The sequence below is a fragment of the Rhamphochromis longiceps genome, linkage group LG13 (assembly GCF_057381845.1).
Source record: "Rhamphochromis longiceps isolate RC_006_pf linkage group LG13, R_longiceps_female_GT1.1, whole genome shotgun sequence".
Taxonomy (NCBI): domain Eukaryota; kingdom Metazoa; phylum Chordata; class Actinopteri; order Cichliformes; family Cichlidae; genus Rhamphochromis; species Rhamphochromis longiceps.
Window position 1 is genome coordinate 22312603 of NC_140569.1, and position 19691 is coordinate 22332293.

Here is a 19691-nt window from a genome sequence, read left to right on the forward strand (position 1 = left end):
TCTTGAGGAGTTTGCCCCCTCACATATACTAATGTGCCACAAACAGGACTTTAATATCACCAACCATTCCCATTTTATTACTGTTTGTCCATATAAATGGCCCACCCTGTAAATACCCAGAAATTCAGTTCTGCCGTGCAAAAACTGGTGTATGTTCTGAATAGCTACAATAAAGTAGACATCCTCTTCTATTCTACTGGAGAAGCATGTGGAAAAGGGAGTCTCTATCCTTACTGGCCTGGTCTCCAGCGGCAAGAGAGTTAGGCCAAGTTAAGCAGCTGATACTGTTTCTCAGATGTGTTTAGAGGCCAGGCACAAGCAGACAAAGATGTGCTTGTGTGACCAAGTGGTCGGCGGGGTTATGAACAAAATAAATAAACTTGACAACGCCACCTAGGGGAATTACACCCCCAGGAAATATATTTAAGAAAAATAAATAAAAGGAATAAAAGAAGACCGCACAGATTCAAGGATGCACACTGAGGCAGGTTGGCTTCCAATATTAAAACAGTTTTATTTATAGAAATAAATAAAATATTATAAATAATATTTTATAAATAAAATATTAAAAGTCAAGATGTGGCGTCATTATTGACAGTGTCCTACAGTAAAAATAAACAATCGTGGAACTTGGACTTACCAGCAGCCGTGGAACCAAAAGAAAATCACACCAAAAGAATCACTGCAGACCACCCAGTGCTGTACAAAAGAAAGTGTGAAAACGACCCACCACCTGAGGTCCCAGGGCCACTGGCTCGTCCTCCTTCACTGAAATAAAACACAGAAAAGTATGTTAAAAGAATAAAAGGACACTGAGCGTCAGGCTCGCTACAAATCATAAAAAGACTAAAACACACTTTAATAAAAGAAATCACACACACACACACACACACACACACACACGGGAAAGGCTTATTCCCCACGGGTCAAACTACCACTCGTGCTGGTAATAATTATTCTCAGGCGTAGGCCGGTCTGGCTCCCCACCGGCTGAGACCGGCCACCCAGGCGATTTAGAGTCCCAGCACGACACTCGGGCAGAGAATCACTTCAGCCTGATCATAGAAGTGTGGGTACGAGCAACAGTCCAGGGTAAAATAGAACACCAGGCGAACCCAAAAAAAGGTAAGCCTACTTAATAAAAACAAGATAAGACAAAACGAGACAAGACAGCAGACTCCACCAAGGAGGAGTTCACAACAGCAGCTGAGAAGGCAGTCCACTCTTCCAATTTAGGTTGGACAATTTACCAGGGAGAGGTGAGTACAGCAGTGAACCCTGAAACAGATAAGTGTAACCTTAAACTCTTATAGCTATGAATGCTAATAAAAGTAGTTCTAACAGCTTACCCCAGGACCGGAGGCACTATACTCTCATTGGTGGAGATACCACGAACACCTCTCTCCGCAATGGCAGAATTAAACAGACTGCTGCGCTACAACAGGCCGGAAAAGGATATTAACACCAATTCCAGTATTCGGAGGGAATCCAAGGTTAAGCGAGAGCATACCTGTAGCTGTCGTATAATCGGCTCTTGCTGATCAGTCCGTCGCAGTACGCCAGCATTTACTGCTGTATCGTACCAGAAGCTCGGGAGGAATTAATCCAACAAGACATCGGCTTAGCTTTATACAGGCTAGCGCCACCCTGCAATCAATGTGCAGGTGGGTTCCCAATTAACCCGATCACCTGATACAAGGAGCGAGTGCAGTGGAAAGAGAGCGAGGGTGGTAGAGCGAGCGAGAGAGAGAGAGAATGAGAGAAGAAAAACAACGGAAGGCGAGTAGCCCATCTGGCTACATCTACCCCCCTTTTTTTGTATTGGCGCCCCGACAATAACTCAAGGAACCTAACACCATGGCCTGAATATGGCAAGCTGAGCATTAGCAACTGACGCAGATTCAACAGGACGTGGCAAGTGATAAACATTTGAGTGATGACCAGCTGTTGAACGTGCTGTTCTCCGCAAATGTGGCCCACTCACCTCAGACTGTTCAACAGAGCCTGAGGAAGAACCTGGGGGAGCAGAGGTCGAGGGTGCTACAATCACACTGGGAGTAGACCTGAGCTCCACCGATGGAACTCTAGAGGCATCGGGAAGTGACACCACAGGTGCGACAGGGTGTGAGGGTACCTCAGGGACAAGGAGCCACAACTCGTCGTCACTCAGAGAGGTCTGCTCTGAGTCAGCGGGTACAGGTGGGGGTGGAACCGGTGGACCAGGTGTAGGTGGCCCTAGGCTGACCTGTGCCTTTAACATGTCACGATGGACATGTCGAACCTTCTCCAAGTCTCCCACGGGGGCAATGGTATAAACAGCCCCGTTCTCTTGGGGTGCCCTCAACACCTGATAGACCACAGAGCTCCAAAGGTCCTGGATCTTGTGCCGGCCCCGGGTGCTATGATCTCGAAGATACACCAGCTGACCGACCTTTAAAGGAACAGGGTGGACTCTCTGGTCATGCCGTTCCTTACGGCGGTCAGCGGCCAGCGACAACCGTGCCCGAGCTCCCTCAAAAGCCACCATTAACCTGGCTTGGTGCTCAGCCACCCAGTCCTGTACCTCTCCAGGCACTGGGTCCTGAACGCGGCCTAGAAGGAAATCAATAGGCAGCCTAGGATCCCTGCCAAACATCAAGAGAAACGGTGACTCTCCGGTGCCCTGATGTGGCGTGCTATTATAGCAAAAGAGCACATGCGGTAAGCATGCAGCCCAGTCGCGTTTCTGAGATGATGGCAGAGTCCGGAGGAGGTTATGGAGGGTTCGGTTAAACCGTTCGCACTGCCCATTACCCGCTGGGTGGTAAGGGGTTGTACGGGACTTGGCTACCCGATACAATTCGCATAACTGTTGCATCACCAAACTCTCAAAATTTCTACCCTGGTCAGAGTGGAGGCGGCTTGGAACGCCAAACTTAAAAAACCACTCTGTTAACAGGGCCTGGGCCACAGTAGAGGCCCGCTGGTCCCGGGTAGGGACTGCAACAGTGTATTTGCTAAAAACGTCAGTCATAACCAAGACGTTTTCAACTCCACTACGGGAAGGTTCCAACACCGTGAAGTCTATGGCCAGGATTTCATTTGGCCTAGACGCCAACAGGTGACCCATATAACTATGAGGCCCCAACCCTGAGTCCTTTGCGACCTGACAGCGTTCACAACGCTGAACCCATTGCTTGATGTCAGAGGACATCCCGGGCCAATAGCAACGCTGCCTGACCAGTTCAGTGGTGCGCTCAATACCTTGGTGCCCATGGTCCTGGTGCAGCTGCCTCAAGGTCTCAGGCTTCAGAGCCTCTGGGAGAACAAGTTGGAGGGCTTCCTCACCTCCACCTGGACGCAAAATACGGCGATAAAGGATGCCATCCTTCTCCACCAGACGATCCCACTGACGCAGCAGAACCATGACTGGTTTGGGGAGCTGATTCCTTTCCTCCGAAGAGGGCAGGGTGTGCCTCCTCCAGTGTACCAAGAAATCCTTGAGGAGGGGGTCAGCCTCCTGCAAAGCACGAATATCCTCCAGGGAGTGAGATGGAAAGGCCCCAATCTCCAACTGAGTAACGGAGGGCAAAACGGCTGGACACTGAGCCTGCCGAAGTGAAGTCGGGACACAAGTCCCAGGCAACACACCCTCGGCCAAGCTGGAGCTCGTCTCATACTGTCGAGAGAGAGCATCAGCATTCCTATTACTGCGGCCTGAGCGATACTTGATCTCAAAATCGAATGCCGCCAGCTGGGAGGCCCACCTCTGCTCGGTGGCACCCAGCTTAGCTGAAGAGAGGTAACTGAGTGGATTGTTATCGGTGTAAACCACACACTTCTGCCCCAGCAGGTACTCCCGGAACTTCTCGGCCATGGCCCACTTGAGTGCAAGAAACTCCAGCTTCATGGAGCTGTAATTGTCCATATTGCGCTCATGTGGCCGAAGACCTCGACTAGCATAAGCCACTGGCCTAACGACACCTTCTACATCTTGGGAGAGAACTGCACCTAAACCACTGTGGCTGGCGTCAATCTCCAAGATAAATGGGCGCGTAAAGTCAGCATATGCTAGCACAGGTGCAGACACAAGCTTTGCTTTCAGGGCCTCAAAGCTCTCCTCACACTGAGGGGTCCAAATAGCACTCAAACTCTGTCCCGAGCCCTTCTTTGTCTTTGTGCCAGCCGATTTAGCCACCACTTGATGAAGGGGAGCCGCCAATGCGGCAAACCCCTCCACAAAGCGCCGGTAATAGCTGGCGAAACCCAAAAAGGATCGCAACTCTGACACGGAACGAGGACACTGCCATTTGGCTACTGCGTCAACCTTGGCTGGATCGGTCGAGACACCCTCACAGGAGATTACATGGCCCAAGTAGTTAACCTTCTGCTGGAAAAAGGCACACTTTTCTAACTTAGCCTTGAGCCCCTGTTGCTGCAGCCTTGCCATCACCATCTCTAGCCGTTGCAGGTGCTGAGAGACAGACGAGGAGAACACAATGATGTCGTCTAGGTACAGCAGTAATGACTGGCACTGCTGATCCCCGAACATCCTCTGCATTAGGCGCTGAAAGGTACCAGGAGCATTGCACAGCCCGAATGGCAGTACCAGCAGCCGTGGAACCAAAAGAAAATCACACCAAAAGAATCACTGCAGACCACCCAGTGCTGTACAAAAGAAAGTGTGAAAACGACCCACCACCTGAGGTCCCAGGGCCACTGGCTCGTCCTCCTTCACTGAAATAAAACACAGAAAAGTATGTTAAAAGAATAAAAGGACACTGAGCGTCAGGCTCGCTACAAATCATAAAAAGACTAAAACACACTTTAATAAAAGAAATCACACACACACACACACACACACGGGAAAGGCTTATTCCCCACGGGTCAAACTACCACTCGTGCTGGTAATAATTATTCTCAGGCGTAGGCCGGTCTGGCTCCCCACCGGCTGAGACCGGCCACCCAGGCGATTTAGAGTCCCAGCACGACACTCGGGCAGAGAATCACTTCAGCCCGATCATAGAAGTGTGGGTACGAGCAACAGTCCAGGGTAAAATAGAACACCAGGCGAACCCAAAAAAAGGTAAGCCTACTTAATAAAAACAAGATAAGACAAAACGAGACAAGACAGCAGACTCCACCAAGGAGGAGTTCACAACAGCAGCTGAGAAGGCAGTCCACTCTTCCAATTTAGGTTGGACAATTTACCAGGGAGAGGTGAGTACAGCAGTGAACCCTGAAACAGATAAGTGTAACCTTAAACTCTTATAGCTATGAATGCTAATAAAAGTAGTTCTAACAGCTTACCCCAGGACCGGAGGCACTATACTCTCATTGGTGGAGATACCACGAACACCTCTCTCCGCAATGGCAGAATTAAACAGACTGCTGCGCTACAACAGGCCGGAAAAGGATATTAACACCAATTCCAGTATTCGGAGGGAATCCAAGGTTAAGCGAGAGCATACCTGTAGCTGTCGTATAATCGGCTCTTGCTGATCAGTCCGTCGCAGTACGCCAGCATTTACTGCTGTATCGTACCAGAAGCTCGGGAGGAATTAATCCAACAAGACATCGGCTTAGCTTTATACAGGCTAGCGCCACCCTGCAATCAATGTGCAGGTGGGTTCCCAATTAACCCGATCACCTGATACAAGGAGCGAGTGCAGTGGAAAGAGAGCGAGGGTGGTAGAGCGAGCGAGAGAGAGAGAGAATGAGAGAAGAAAAACAACGGAAGGCAAGTAGCCCATCTGGCTACACTTGTGTAGCAGTACCTCATACCCCACCACTGTGATAAGAGAGCAAGCTCACCTGCAGGGCTTTCCAGGGAGGGGAGGTGGATGCCCCTCACCTCTCCCTACACAGCGCTCATGAGACACTTTGAGTTTCAAATGGTAAAAAACATTTGGTAAACATAAGTAGACGTTTTAATTAACATGCTGGCTCTTTTAAAGCCTTTTGCCAGAAATGTAGAGCAGGTTAATGAAAAGTAAAAGAAAGAAGGAGGACTCGCTTGTTGCTTGTTGGTAAATAGAGAGCATGGCACTGAAAAAGAAGAAGAAGAAGACTGCTTTTTTTGGCAGCTCCAAATCCTCCATGCAGCAGGTCGATGCAGGACAACCACTAGGTCGACACATATTGACCGCTGAGTCACTGCTAGCTGACCGTCCTGTGGGAGACTGTGTATCTGTAGTGGTGGATCAATAAAGAGCCCATAAAGTATCGTACGCATTAGACCTGTCTGACTGAGACATTTTTCTTGTGCAAGACCTTCGCCCAGGGCTACTGATATCTTCTAGATGCTTCTTCATATCTATCTATCTATCTATCTATCTATCTATCTATCTATCTATCTATCTATCTATCTATCTATCTATCTATCTATCTATCTATCTATCTATCTATCCATCTATCCTATTCTATTTTCCTTGCTGTCATCACATAGTTGTTCTATCAGAGTCACTCCCACTGTTTTGTTTACAGTGCTTTCAGCAGTGTTTGCAAGAGTACGACTGTGGACAATAAATTGTATCGGGACATAGGGCGACACAGTGTAATGAAATAGTCAAATAGTCAGCCTTACCCACTCAGCAGTGGTTTCCAAACAAAACTAGTACATACTGTATTTACTGTACCTGATGAACCAAAGCTACTGTGCAGCAGGTTTTGGGGGGGGGGGTTTAAATGGTGTGATGAAGTTTCTAAAAGAAGTCAGTTCAGCCTCTGCAGCGTTCAGGAGTTGCTCGACAGTTGTGTTTAGTGTTCACTGTCGACTGTGCTGGCAGTATATTTTCTAAGAACATGTCAGCACTCTCCTGGTGTGTTTACTGAAATCACAGCAGGTTCCTGAAAATAAGGGAAGGTATTAACAGGCGGCTGGTTTTTGTCCCAGCGTTGATGGCTGGCCCGGTGATAAAAATCACAGTTACACACGCGCAAACACGACTAAAGCGAATGTCTACCCCAGGGATAGCTCTGTTATAATCCCATGACACATGTGTGATGAAACAAAGATCTTATATCTGTAACATTTCAGTTTAGTCTTTTGTTTTTGGTGCTGGTGGTCATGCAGAACAAAGCAGCATATGTCTTCTCATACACACACACAAAAAGCCAAAGAGCTAAGCTAGGAGGTAAGACAAGATATTTTCTGGTTTCTAGGAAAGACAGTTATGTGAGAGCCATGCTGGACCTGCACCTGCACCTGCTGAATGTGTGCATGACCCTGCATGCAAACTTTAAAAGAAGCTGCTGGAACTGTTCCAGCTGGGCAAAACTGGTTCAGCGCAACAGATTTAAAGGGCTTTTGTAACTCTATAGTTTCCAGGCATAGAACGGTTCTACTTTTCACCTCAACAGTGTTTATCCCACAACTACAACTTATTCCTGTTCATTTTTAGCTCCTTAGACATTTTGTGGTGTGCAGACACACAGGGTTCAGAGTTCTGCTAATAAAATGCTAACTGAGATTTTGTGTCTGTACAGTAACTAGACCTGTAATGAACATTGTCTGGTCACAGTTTTACTTTTTTAGGAGGGACATTTAGGATGTGTTCCTGTGAAGCTGACAGAATGACTTATATTTTTATGTAGAAGAACCTGGTCAATTAGTTTTGTTGGTTTAAGAAGTATTTTTGTTTGTTTGTTGTAAATACCATTATAAAATCTTCCCATCAGTGTAATATTTTCCTGATATGACTTTTTTTTCTGGTTCATTCTTATGTTTTTGGCATTGCTGGATAAGTGGCGCAACTGACTTTATGGGGATCCTCCACCAAGGCCAATGCTCTGCGTTTCTATTTTGAATAAAGCGATCTAAATATGCAATATGCATTTTGTTTTGGTTTTTTTATACTCTTACTGACAGACAGACAAAGAGATAAATATCACTGAGCACATAAATCCACCGCAGTGGGAGCAGGATAAAATAATCCACGCGTCTCCTGGAGCAGCATCACCCGTCAAACAGAGCCTTTTCTAAAGTGCCGTTTCCCACGCCTCACCACCCTCTAGTGAACCTTGTTGCCGTGGGTGAGGAGAGAGAGGTGATGCAAGGGGCAGCACTGTGAGGGGGGTCACGGAGAAAGAAAAAGCTGCTGCTCATGTGCTGAACAAACGACAAGGCGAAAAATGACATAAGTTACGAGCCAAATAGCAGTGAGAATTGCAATTTCCTGAGTTGTATTTGCATAGATGGGTTTTTTCTTTGTTTGTTTTTTGTAATTAATTTAGGTTTATTTACACAGCCCTCTTTCTCAAGCATCTTTAATTACGTTAGAATTTTTGCATACCACACAGATCCTGTCCCACACTGAATCATATTGCATGCAATTCAAATGATTCTAATCATTTTCATTGGTTTAGAGAGCCTTGGTGCCCTTCAGATAAGATTTTAAAGAGTGACACTGTTTTTTGTGCGGTGACCCGTCTCTCTATGAGGGAAGTGGAATCAAAGTCAGAAAGAAAACTCACGCATCAGTGTTTGTGTTAATATGGCTGCTCTGAACTGCTGTAAAAAATGTAGACCACTTTTTAAACCAGTAATACTGTCATAGCTGCCCTTTAAAGGGATTAGTGTCTGATTATTTTAGGCCTCAACAAGTCATTTTTAAAAAAGATAATTTTTTTCAGTGGGGCTTGAAGTCTTTTTCAAGTGCAACTTTCTGTCGTCTGATTGACGTCAGCGGCCAGCGGTTCACTCTAAAATAGGTCTCATGGCTAAGTTAGGAAACTCATAGCATACTGCAGGAATGTTTAAAACAACAAACAATGTAGACGGCTGCAATTCCTTTCTTCACATGTTCAAAGAGGCTCGTTTCAAAGGATGGCCAGCTCGAGTCAGCACTTCAGTGGATGTTTCTAAAATTTGCCCAGCTCTTTGCGTGGTTTTGATCACATGAAAAGTTATCAAAGAGATCTCAGCGGTTTATGTTCTCGTGTGCTGTTGACCCACGTGTACCGAAGAATCACTTGAGCTGTGTGAATGGTTTTATTTTCAGCCCAAGTAGCACTCCCAGACACACTCCCAGATTATGAGTCCAGAAACTGTTATGATTGGCTGAAGCTTTCATAATTATCACATACTTCAGTGTCTACATCCAAAGACAATAGTCATATGTCTCCCCAGCAGCCATAAATTACACAAGGAATCTGCACTTGAAGCCGCAAAGTTTTGGACTCGTCAACTTAAATGAATATCTCTCTTAATTTTGTTTTTAAAGGAACGCCATTTAAATAAATACCTCCCTGCATTAAGTAGATAAAATATTCATCCATTACTTATAGATAATGAGTATTGATGCTTTAAATACGCCATCGTTCGTATTTGTTCACCTGACGACTATTCTGAGGACAGCATATGGTTTTTCTTATTTGCTGCTCGTGATGTTGGCCTGTCGTGATCCATCAGTCCACAGCTGAGTATCCATCCATGCAGTGTTTAAACAGCCAGGGAAGATTTATGACTCTCTGACTCTTGATTTTCAAGGTTTTAATATAAAAAAAACAATGACTGCCTTCACATTACTCAGACTTTGTAACAATTAAAAGCATTTTGAAGTTCCTCTTACAGAAGTAGCATCATCTGACTTAATCCGTGGCTCTTCTTCACAGCATGTCTTTGTCCTGTCTTCCTCCCCTCACTCTCAACCATTCGCGGCAGATGGCCGCCTGGTTCTGCCAGGGATTTCTTCCTGTTAATAGTTTTTCCTTCCCACTATCACCAAAGCGCTTGCTCATAGGGGGTCATTCAATTGTTGCGGTTTTCCCTGATTTCTCTGTATGATTGTAGGGTCTTTACTTTACAATATATAAAGTGATTTTACTTGATATTGGATTGATACCAAAATTTTCAGTATCACAATGTAACAACAGCAAATGTACAAGAGTCCTTTAATGTTTTAGGAGCTTTGGATTTTATGAGCAAAGCTTGAATTTCTGTAGCGATTCTTCCTTAGGCTGAGATTTGGCAGGTTTATCAGCGATCATGTTGTTGCTGTGTGAATAATCACAACACAAGGGTCAAGTGTGTGGAGGCCGCTGCCTGCTGAATGCATTGCCTGGGCATTCCCTAACAGAAAAGGTGGTGATGCTGGTTAAAGTGTTGTAATTTTGTATTTTCTAATTGGTTTTTCATTTTTCATCTTATCCTGGGCATTTATGCTGACAAACTTTACCAAACTGACAAGACTAAAACTAAGGACATTAGTTTAATTAATTTTGGTTAGTTTTTTTTCTTCTTCTTTTTTTTTTTAACAAAAGTCTATTTTTATTTTCATTTTGTTTTCTTTTGTTTAACTGAAACGCTTCACCACATGCTTCATCACCAACTGCTTCCTGCTTTTGATTAATTTGTTCTTACATTGTTTTTATTGTTTTACATTGCTGTTTTATTTACTGTTACATTGTTTTATATTTCAATTTCTTGTGTTGTAAAGCGCTTTGTGATTTTTTTTTTATCTGTGAAATAGGTAATTACTTACTTACCTACTTACATCTGCATTTAGCTATTTTCTTTTTACATTTTTCAGTTTTGTTTTATTTAATCATTAGAAGCAAATTGTTTTAGTTAATGTGGATTTTAATAAACTAAAACTAAACTAATAAACTTAAAAATAATTTGCAAAAGTTTTCACAGAATGTGATTATTCATGTCTTAGTTAGTGGCCAGATCTTAATCTACTTTCGATTCATCCCTAAAAGGGAGTTTTTCCTTCCCGCTGTCACCAGGTACTCGCTCATAGGGGGTCCTGTGATTGTTGAGGTTTTCTGTCTATCGTAGGGTCTTTACCTTGTAATATAAAACTGCTTGAGGCAGCTGTTGTTGTTGCTATGTAAATATAGAATTGAACTGAAATTCATGTCATTTATTTTAAACTTTATTTTTAACTTTCTCTCTTTACAGATGACACATCCTCTAAAGAAGTCAGCAGGGTAGGTGTTTACTTTATTTATCATCTTATTTTATATATTACATTCTGTATATTATAACATAATATTGTCCTTCAGTAACTGTAAAAATGGCTTGATGCTATTTAAGAACTGCACACACTGAAACAGTTGTGTTTGTCCTTGTCCTTACTTTATTTAGTCTAGTGCCTTTGTATGACTTTGTCAAAGGGATAACATCAATATAAAGAATAAGAAAACATATGGTTGGACCATAAACGCATCATGTGTGTCACAGTTGTTGGGAAAGTTAGAAAGGTTCAATGGCTATTGTTACACATACTGCATGTTCACACCTTTGTCATTCACACCATCAGAAGACCGGGTGTCAGCACCCACAGCGAGGCCATGACGCTGAGGAGAAGGAACTAACACATGCACACACAGGGAAAAAAAGGGGGAAAAAATTAGGTCCACTTGGCCCCTCAGTGCGTCACCCATACGTCTGTGCAAACAGGATGTGGGAGGATAGAAGGTGTCCCATGGGGAAGGGTTTCTAGTACGCCACTCTCCTTGCCGTCCTGTCCTCACACTCACGGCAGGAGCAGAACTAGACCGCTCTCTTGCCCCGTACTAGCCGGGAGGTTTGCCTCTTACATAACCGCAGTTTTAAGCTGAGGCTGACCAGCACAGCTTGCCAGAGCTCTAATCAGAACTGTGGGGATCTGGTGGCCTCCTTGCAAAACTGCAGGGGGATCCCTGAGCTAGAGTCTAAGGGTGGGGCGGGGAGTAATGTTATGATGAATGGCTTTGTCTTTGTGAATGGCATTAATCCCCTTTCACTGAGAAACAGAAAAAAAAAGTCATTTGACCTGGAGTAATCTGCAGTAACATTAGACTGAATGCAGTAGAGAATGAAGGTTGTTGTCAGGTTTTTCTGCCTCGTTGCACTTGCTGAATTTTGATATTCAATCTCAGTGTTTGTGCAAGACTGCACAGATCCAATTTCTTTGTGTCTTGTGTCCAACAGTACCAGGACACAAATGTGCAGGGTGTGGTGTACGAACTCAACAGCTACATAGAGCAGCGCCTGGACACTGGAGGAGACAATAAACTCCTGCTCTATGAGTTGTGCAACATCATCAAAACAGGTAAAAGTAAACATCAACCAAAAGTGGATTTTTGCAAAACCTCTCGCGATGAGCACGGCTTCAGATACTCTGGGTGTCATTTCAGCACCGTAATAGTGGAGGAGCAGGATAAGCTCAGATGCAGCAGGAAGTTTTGTCCGTTTAAAATCAAATTTGGTGCACATGTACTTTTCTAACACCCACTTTAGTAAACCCCACCCACATGCTGATCCAATAAACAAAAGTAAGGATAAGAATTACTTGCAAATTAGCAAAGCAAACCAAATCATGTTTGTCACTTACAGGCCAATAAACCAGAAAATTGAGTTATGTAAAAGGTTAAAAACAATCACTCTTTTTTATTTTATTGATTCAGTTTATAAAGTATTGATGGATTATTTGTTCCTGTTTCATATTATGACTCCATCTTAATGACTGGGAAAATTTCATAAGCAGTGATTCAAAGTTATACTTTTATAATGAATCTGAGTATAAAGGTTCACTTTATCCAAACCTCATTTCTCATTAACTGCTTGATCACTTGTGCACTGACTGCACCACCAGGCTCTCTGACTCCACATTGTATGATAACATGACCTATATATCTGTGTGAAGTAGGACTGGAAAGGAGAACTGGGAATGAGATGCACTGGATGGCAGTCAAAGCTGTCGGTCAGAGTACCCTTGTAGTTATCTAGGACATTGTTAATAGATTGGTATTAGATTATAACGGGGGGGGGGGGGGGGGGGGGGGGGGTGTCTCTGTTGTCTTTATTTTTCTCGCTGATATCTGCCATTTATTTTATTTTATTTCATTTTTAAAATTTTATTTCAGGTAGTCAGATAGGGTTCAGGCAGAAGCACCAACTAATACAGTATTTAGTCAACAAAGAAAGCAGTATTTCATAATTATGAATAATTTCAGGTAGGTAAGGTAGGAGTTTTTAAAGCAAATATTTAAACTTAAAAAGATAAGATAAGATAAGATAACATAGCCTTTATTAGAGGTATTACAGCAGTAGGAATATATAATACTCCAGTAACAGAATAACGATAGATAGATAGATAGATAGATAGATAGATAGATAGATAGATAGATAGATAGATAGATAGATAGATAGATAGATAGATAGATAGATTGATTGATTGATTGATTGATTGATTGATTACACACACATTCGCAGCATTTGGCCAGATTGTATTTTAGTCACTTGCTCTGCACATCTGTGTCTCTTTTTTTTTTTCCTGCAGCAACTAAAGCTGATGGATTTGCACTTTACTTCTTGGGAGAATGCAACAATGTGAGTTCTGACTTCTTCTGTTTTTTTACTGATGCATCTCTGTGTATATGTTCCTATTTTCTCCAGTTGTGCTTCACTTCCTGTTCTTGTCTGTTCTTCTCAACAGAGTTTATGTTTATTCACTCCAACGGCGGCCAAGGATGGGCCTCCATCCCTCATCCCCTCTGGCCCCATCGCATTTGGGACAACCATTGCCGCTCATGTTGCCAAGACTCGCAAAACACTGCTAGTAGAGGACGTCATGGGGGTATGTGTGGCTGTCATCCATCAACAGTGTAACATTTCAGTGCATCTAGTGTTTGACTACTTTATGTAGCTATAAACATATAATGAAATAATTCTTTCTTATTGGTCTCATTGGGTTAATGTGCTCAACACTGTCAAACTAAAGATATTAAAAAATAATCATAATAGGAGTAAATATATGAAACAAAAGGTAAATTAGTCAATACTAATTAATGAATTAATATTTTGTTAAGTGATCAAATATATTAAATTTATTGTAGGCATTCTTTAAGTAATTATTATGATTTATTTGGATGTTGCTGTTGTGTGAATGTACTTTTGCATTAATTCTCCTTTTTTAATATGTTTAATTAGTCTAGCGCAATTTTTGCAAATGTTTCTTTTGTGTTGCCTCAGTTTATTTTCCCTCATTTGTCGTCATTTTCTTTTCTCATTTCCTTCAATATTTCTGCTTCATTAGGCAAATGATGAGTATTTATGTATTGGGCCATTTAGTTTGTTATCCAGTTATGCTTTTGCCAGTATTTTCATTTAGTTACACATAATAAATTATCCCTCTTTTGATTTACACTTCACACTTTGAACGGGAGCAGATTTCAAAGGAGGTATAAGAAGAAGCTTCAGAATTCAGGGAAATATCAGCACAGGCACACTGTAGTGGAAACTCTTCAAGTTTAAAAGTCAAAACAAATCAGGTTCAGCTTTAAAGAAGCCTTAACTTTATTATAAGGTGTGTGTGTGTGTGTCTCTGTGAGTGTGTGTCAAAGTGAAATTCTTAAGAAAACAAGCGCATGAGACACATGTGGCGTACTTTTCATAGCAACAGATTTAGAAACAGGAGTTTCTTTGTAATCTTCATCAGTTAATACGCCCTGTGCAGTTCAGGTGATAATGTTCTTCGCTGGTCTTTGTGTTGCAGGACGAGAGATTCCCCGACGGCACAGGGCAGGACTCAGGGATCCATGTTCACTCTGTCCTGTGCCTCCCCATCATCACTGCCATCGGGGACCTCATTGCCATCGTGGAGCTTCACCGGCACTGGGGCAAGGAGCCCTTCAACCTCAGCCACCAGGAGGTCAGTCTGACCCAGACAAAACACACCAAGAGTGGGAGGCTGAAGCAAGGCTCACAGAACTACAGTTAGCCTGGTATTACCCTTAATCTGGATCTGTTTGAGATCTCTGTTAGCTTTGTGGGCTTCATTTTTATTGTCAAAAATATATAAAGGGGTATATTTGTCTCCAGATGAAAGTCTTTCTGTGAACAACAGTGCATTGAGCTGGAAAATGGCTTTACATATAGAGAATGTTGAAGCAGGTGTAGGCAGGGTGTATAAGCTTTAAAGATCAAATTTAAAATGCAGAGCATTTAAAATGCTCTTTTCATTTCTGGTCATCGTGTAGATATAATCGATATGTGAACAGCTTGTAAAAGTCAGCATAGTTTAAACCTGCATCAGTTTGTTTTTATCTACTTTAAAGGGGCTCAACAGGTAGCTATTTGCTTATTACACATTAATAACGCTCTTTTTTTGGCATTTTTAAATTTTTAATTGTTTTATTGTGTTTAGTGGTTTGCCATATTGAATTAATGTACAGTGTAAACTACTGCAAAACACTGAAGGTGCAAGTCAAAACCTCATAATAATGAGCTGAACGCTGACATGCTTTTTAAACCTGCAAAGTCCTGCTGTTATTTTTAGGAGTTGTTGTCCTCTTTTTAATCACATGTGGACAGTGAAGGTCTTTTCCGTAACTTGTCTTGCAGCTTTTATTTTTCATTTCATTGCTTAAATGCAAATATACAATAGAGATGCAGCAGGTTTGAGCCTGAGTTCCCAGAGTTGCGCTGAGTTTGTGGGGTAACTAGCTCTTCTGTGATTATGAGACTGCCTGATGTGCAGAACAGATAATTACGTTGAGATTGTGTCGTAGTGAGAAAATGTGATAAGCACAGATTAAACCTGCACGGTGTGACTTAATGTGTAAATTGCAATAGTATTTGTACTGCAGTTCTTTGGAGCTAAGCCTTGCTTTCTTTTCCAGGTTGCTACAGCTAATTTAGCATGGGCATCAGTTGCTATTCATCAAGTGCAGGTGAGCAAACCTCTGGAGAAGCAGAACTGAAAACTGAGTGTGTAACAGATACAGTATACAGTAACTCACTGAAGACTTGTCAGGGGAAAAGGCGAATCCTACCTGCTCCACTTATTACTGTATGTTCTCGAATGATTTTGTTTGTTCTGGTTCTGCACCTGTGTTTTTAATGGTTAAATCCACTGTGTACAAGAACTGAGTTGTCACCGACACCAGTCCAATCAACTGAGCCGTAGTTTCAACAAATAGCTCCCCAGGGACGTCATTATGCCCCAGTCCTGTTTTTATATGAACAGATAGCATAACACCTCAGAGAAGCAGCGTCCCACTGCAGCTCTGGCCACAATGGACCTCTGAGCCTGTGTGAGCAGTGCAGCCCTGCACTCCTGGGTTAGCTGCTCTCTATTCTCTGGGAAATTTTTGATACGTTTGTGTACTCACTCGTGACGTCTTTTTCCTTGTTGCTAGGTGTGCAGAGGCCTCGCCAAACAGACTGAGCTCAACGACTTCCTACTAGACGTATCAAAGTAAGAGCTGCTCCTGTTACAGTTTCCCTAACACCAAATAACTGATGCACAAAGTGAATATTGTTTGGTCTAATAAGTATCTTGTCCTCACAGCACGGCTGTGATAACATAAAACTTGTAGCCCACACGATAAAAGAGATTACTACATTTTAGGCAACCTAGCTTTCATGTCTTGAATGTGAACGTCATCAGAGCTTCCCATTTGTCAAACATCTCAATGCGCCATTTCTTCTTTTCGCACAGAACATACTTTGATAACATTGTGGCAATAGATTCTCTACTTGAACATATTATGGTGAGTGTGATTTCTGCAAGTACGTGTTCATTCACATTGTCCTCAAGGCTACACATCCTGGGAGTGTGTGTTAAATCATGTCTGTTAAAAAGACTAGCAATGCCGCAGTAACACAGATTCACTCCTATTACTTTCTAAAAATAATAGCGTGCTCATAATGATTATTCTTAACTAATTAAGTGGTTACATTAGTTTTAGATACATAGTAATCAATACGGTACTTTGTACATCTAAAACAGGCAAGTGTAAAATGTGGTTTTCCTGCTTCTTTTACTAAAACCTGCTTCTTTTTTTGTATGTTTTTGGTTGCCTTGTGACTGTGGTCTTAACTCAAGTCATCTGGTTCGAGCACTAAAATAAGAGGGGATGACTTGTAGTTTTTGCTTTTTTATAATTCTCCTCATTTAACTGTTCAGTCCCGAATCACTTAAACCAGCAGTGTTTTATCTGCTTTGATAGATGTAACTCCCAAGTTCTTGTCAGTCCCCAGTGTTGTTAATAAGATTCTGTCCCTGATGTTTTTGTTTTTTTTACAGATATATGCAAAAAACCTGGTGAATGCAGACAGGTGTGCACTCTTCCAGGTAGATCACAATAACAAAGAACTATACTCTGACCTGTTCGACATTGGGGAAGAGAAAGAAGGCAAACCTGTCTTTAGGAAAACCAAAGAAATTAGGTATGTACACTTTTTCTTTTTTTCTTTTTTTGCTTTAGTGTGCTCAGTGTGATGATTTTATTATTTTTAGACATGACTCACTTTTTGATCCTATGTTCAGAGTGCACCGTTTAAAATATTCTACTGGCCTCCTGTGACAAAATCTGCTAAAGTAATAAAAAGTATATGCAGTAGAAAAATAGCAATGGCATAGTAGAGTATTATTTTGCAGCATCTAAGCTGCTAAATTGAAAAAAAAAAAAAATAAAGAAGAAACATTAATTACATAAATGAGTTTATATTCTGTTAAAAGCAGAATTGTTTGAATTTTCATCTTTAAGTTTTAAACTTCATAAACCTATATTTATTCATATAGCTTATTTTTTCATTTGTATGTTTACATGCATATATTTGTTTGCATTTTTTTTTCCAATTTATTTTTTTCATTTTAAAATAACATTTTTATATCTGTATCTTTTTACAATTCATAATACTTGTCTTATTTAAATTTTCATTTATTTTAACATTTATTTTAATAAATAAAACAGTAAATAGGAAAAGAAATTAGTAAATAAATACACAGTGAAATCACATAAAAAAATGAAAGCTATTTTAATTATTTTTGGCATGTTCAGTAACACATTGTGTATCACTGCCACAGATTTTTTGTTGTTCTCAAATCTGCAATGGTTTACAATTTGGACTGCAAATGTCCTAAATTAATTTCCGTATTGGTGATTTATTACTGAGTTTAAATGCAGATTATCTCTCTCCTTGTTTTTGTGTGTAGGTTTTCTATAGACAAGGGAATAGCTGGCCAAGTGGCTCGGACAGGGGAAGTCTTAAATATCCCAGATGCCTATGCAGACCCACGGTTCAACAGGTAAAACAGGCTCTAAGCCATTTTTACTTACTTTTACATTAAATAAATATCTTAAATAATGCTACTGAAGAGTTCTGCTTCAGTTACTTTTGCTTATTCAGTTGTATGCATAACACCGGCGCTAAGATACTACTACTTTTAATGGAGCCTTTCAGTATGCAAAAGCAGTTAAAACACAAACATGCTACAATGTATGAGTCACAAGATAAGCTGACAAAATCAACATAACTATGTCTTTTTGAACAGAGAGGTGGACTTGAAAACTGGCTACACCACGCGGAACATTCTGTGCATGCCCATTGTGAGCAGGGGGACCGTTATAGGTGTGGTGCAGATGGTGAACAAGTTAAGCGGAAGTGCCTTCACTAAAACAGATGAGAACAACTTTAAGATGTTTGCTGTCTTTTGTGCTCTGGCCTTACACTGTGCAAATGTGAGTACACCAAATTAGTCTTACACTTCTTAAAAGACTAACTAGTGTTGTCTAACTGCAAATGCATACCCCACTGACTTGATATCTTCCTGCACACACTTTTCAATCTACATACATTATAAGAACATTGTATATATGGCGTACCTCCAGGCCACAAGTGCTCAATTTTAACCATCGTATTTTGACATAACTCCAACTTTGACGTGGCGGCTTCATCGGCAACCAAAAATCACAGTCAAACGAATAAAGTGCAGTTTCTATTTAAAGTGTGCAGTGCTGTAAAAATGCATAATCACCGGGTGATTATCCCTTACATGTAACACAAACATTTCATGAATCATGCTAACTCTCAAAGCCTGCATTGTGTGGCCTGTCTGTCAGAGCGTGTCCTCGCTGTGGGGCCTGACTCACTGTCATCGCTTGCGACAAACTTACGCATGAGCAGCGTCACAAACTTGCTTTTAAAATTGATGCGAGATGTTAATATTTAAGATGCGAGGTCTGCATCCGTCCAGTGACAGGATTTGTGTTTAGTTGTAATTTATGCCTCGTGTCTCTGGGACGCTAACTTTGGCTTGCTTCTGACTCAAAGTGATTTACGGGTGAAGGTGTGATGCCTGGGGCCTTTACATGAACATCTAGCTTGAGGACAGGGATGCAAACCAGATGTGGAAATGCTATTTGGAGGCGTACACTACGACTACAACTTTAACTTTCACCGGAGAGACTGATAGAATTTTACATTGATATTATAAACAACATTTCTGTGGTATGTATAGCAGTGTTCAAGTTCTCACTTGGCATTTTAAAGACTTATTCCAGGTCTGTGATTTCCCTGCAGATGTACCACAGGATCCGACACTCTGAATGCATTTACAGAGTGACGATGGAGAAACTGTCTTATCACAGCATCTGCACATCAGAAGAATGGAAGACCCTCACCCAGCTCAACCTCCCTGCACCTATTTATAAAGAGATTGAAATGTGAGTGCCTCCTCTGGCGGCCTTCTAGGGAACTCATGTTTTGACCTTGAGTGTAGTAGACATGAGTGTACAGCCACATGTCTGTGAAAGGCACAATGACACAGCGCAGACCTGGACTGTGTCGCCCTGCAAGAAGAGTGCAAACACAAACACAGTGCAGGAAGGACCGTGTCCTATAGATGTCAACCTGTCAGTTTAAAACTCTCAGATCTCAGAAGTCCCTTAATCTGCATGTTGTCTCCTTTTCCCAGATCTGCTGATCATGTTAA

General features: G+C 41.9%; 1 protein-coding gene across 3 annotated transcripts in view; it reads left to right on the forward strand.

Moving 5' to 3' along the window:
- The window catches only part of pde10a (phosphodiesterase 10A), a 54691-nt gene that overhangs the window by 27675 nt on the left and 7325 nt on the right, over positions 1-19691 (forward strand). For all 3 annotated transcript variants that reach the window (XR_014914366.1, XR_014914367.1, XM_085428454.1), the window contains exons 3-14: positions 10886-10914; positions 11900-12020; positions 13251-13300; positions 13407-13547; positions 14466-14621; positions 15592-15642; positions 16111-16169; positions 16413-16464; positions 17001-17143; positions 17913-18005; positions 18252-18438; positions 19280-19422. Coding sequence is in view for 1 of the 3 variants with exons in the window: in XM_085428454.1 (XP_085284580.1) it covers positions 10886-10914; positions 11900-12020; positions 13251-13300; positions 13407-13547; positions 14466-14621; positions 15592-15642; positions 16111-16169; positions 16413-16464; positions 17001-17143; positions 17913-18005; positions 18252-18438; positions 19280-19422 (1225 nt within the window). In the remaining 2 variants the exon portion in view is untranslated. The remainder of the gene's footprint in view (positions 1-10885; positions 10915-11899; positions 12021-13250; positions 13301-13406; positions 13548-14465; positions 14622-15591; positions 15643-16110; positions 16170-16412; positions 16465-17000; positions 17144-17912; positions 18006-18251; positions 18439-19279; positions 19423-19691) is intronic.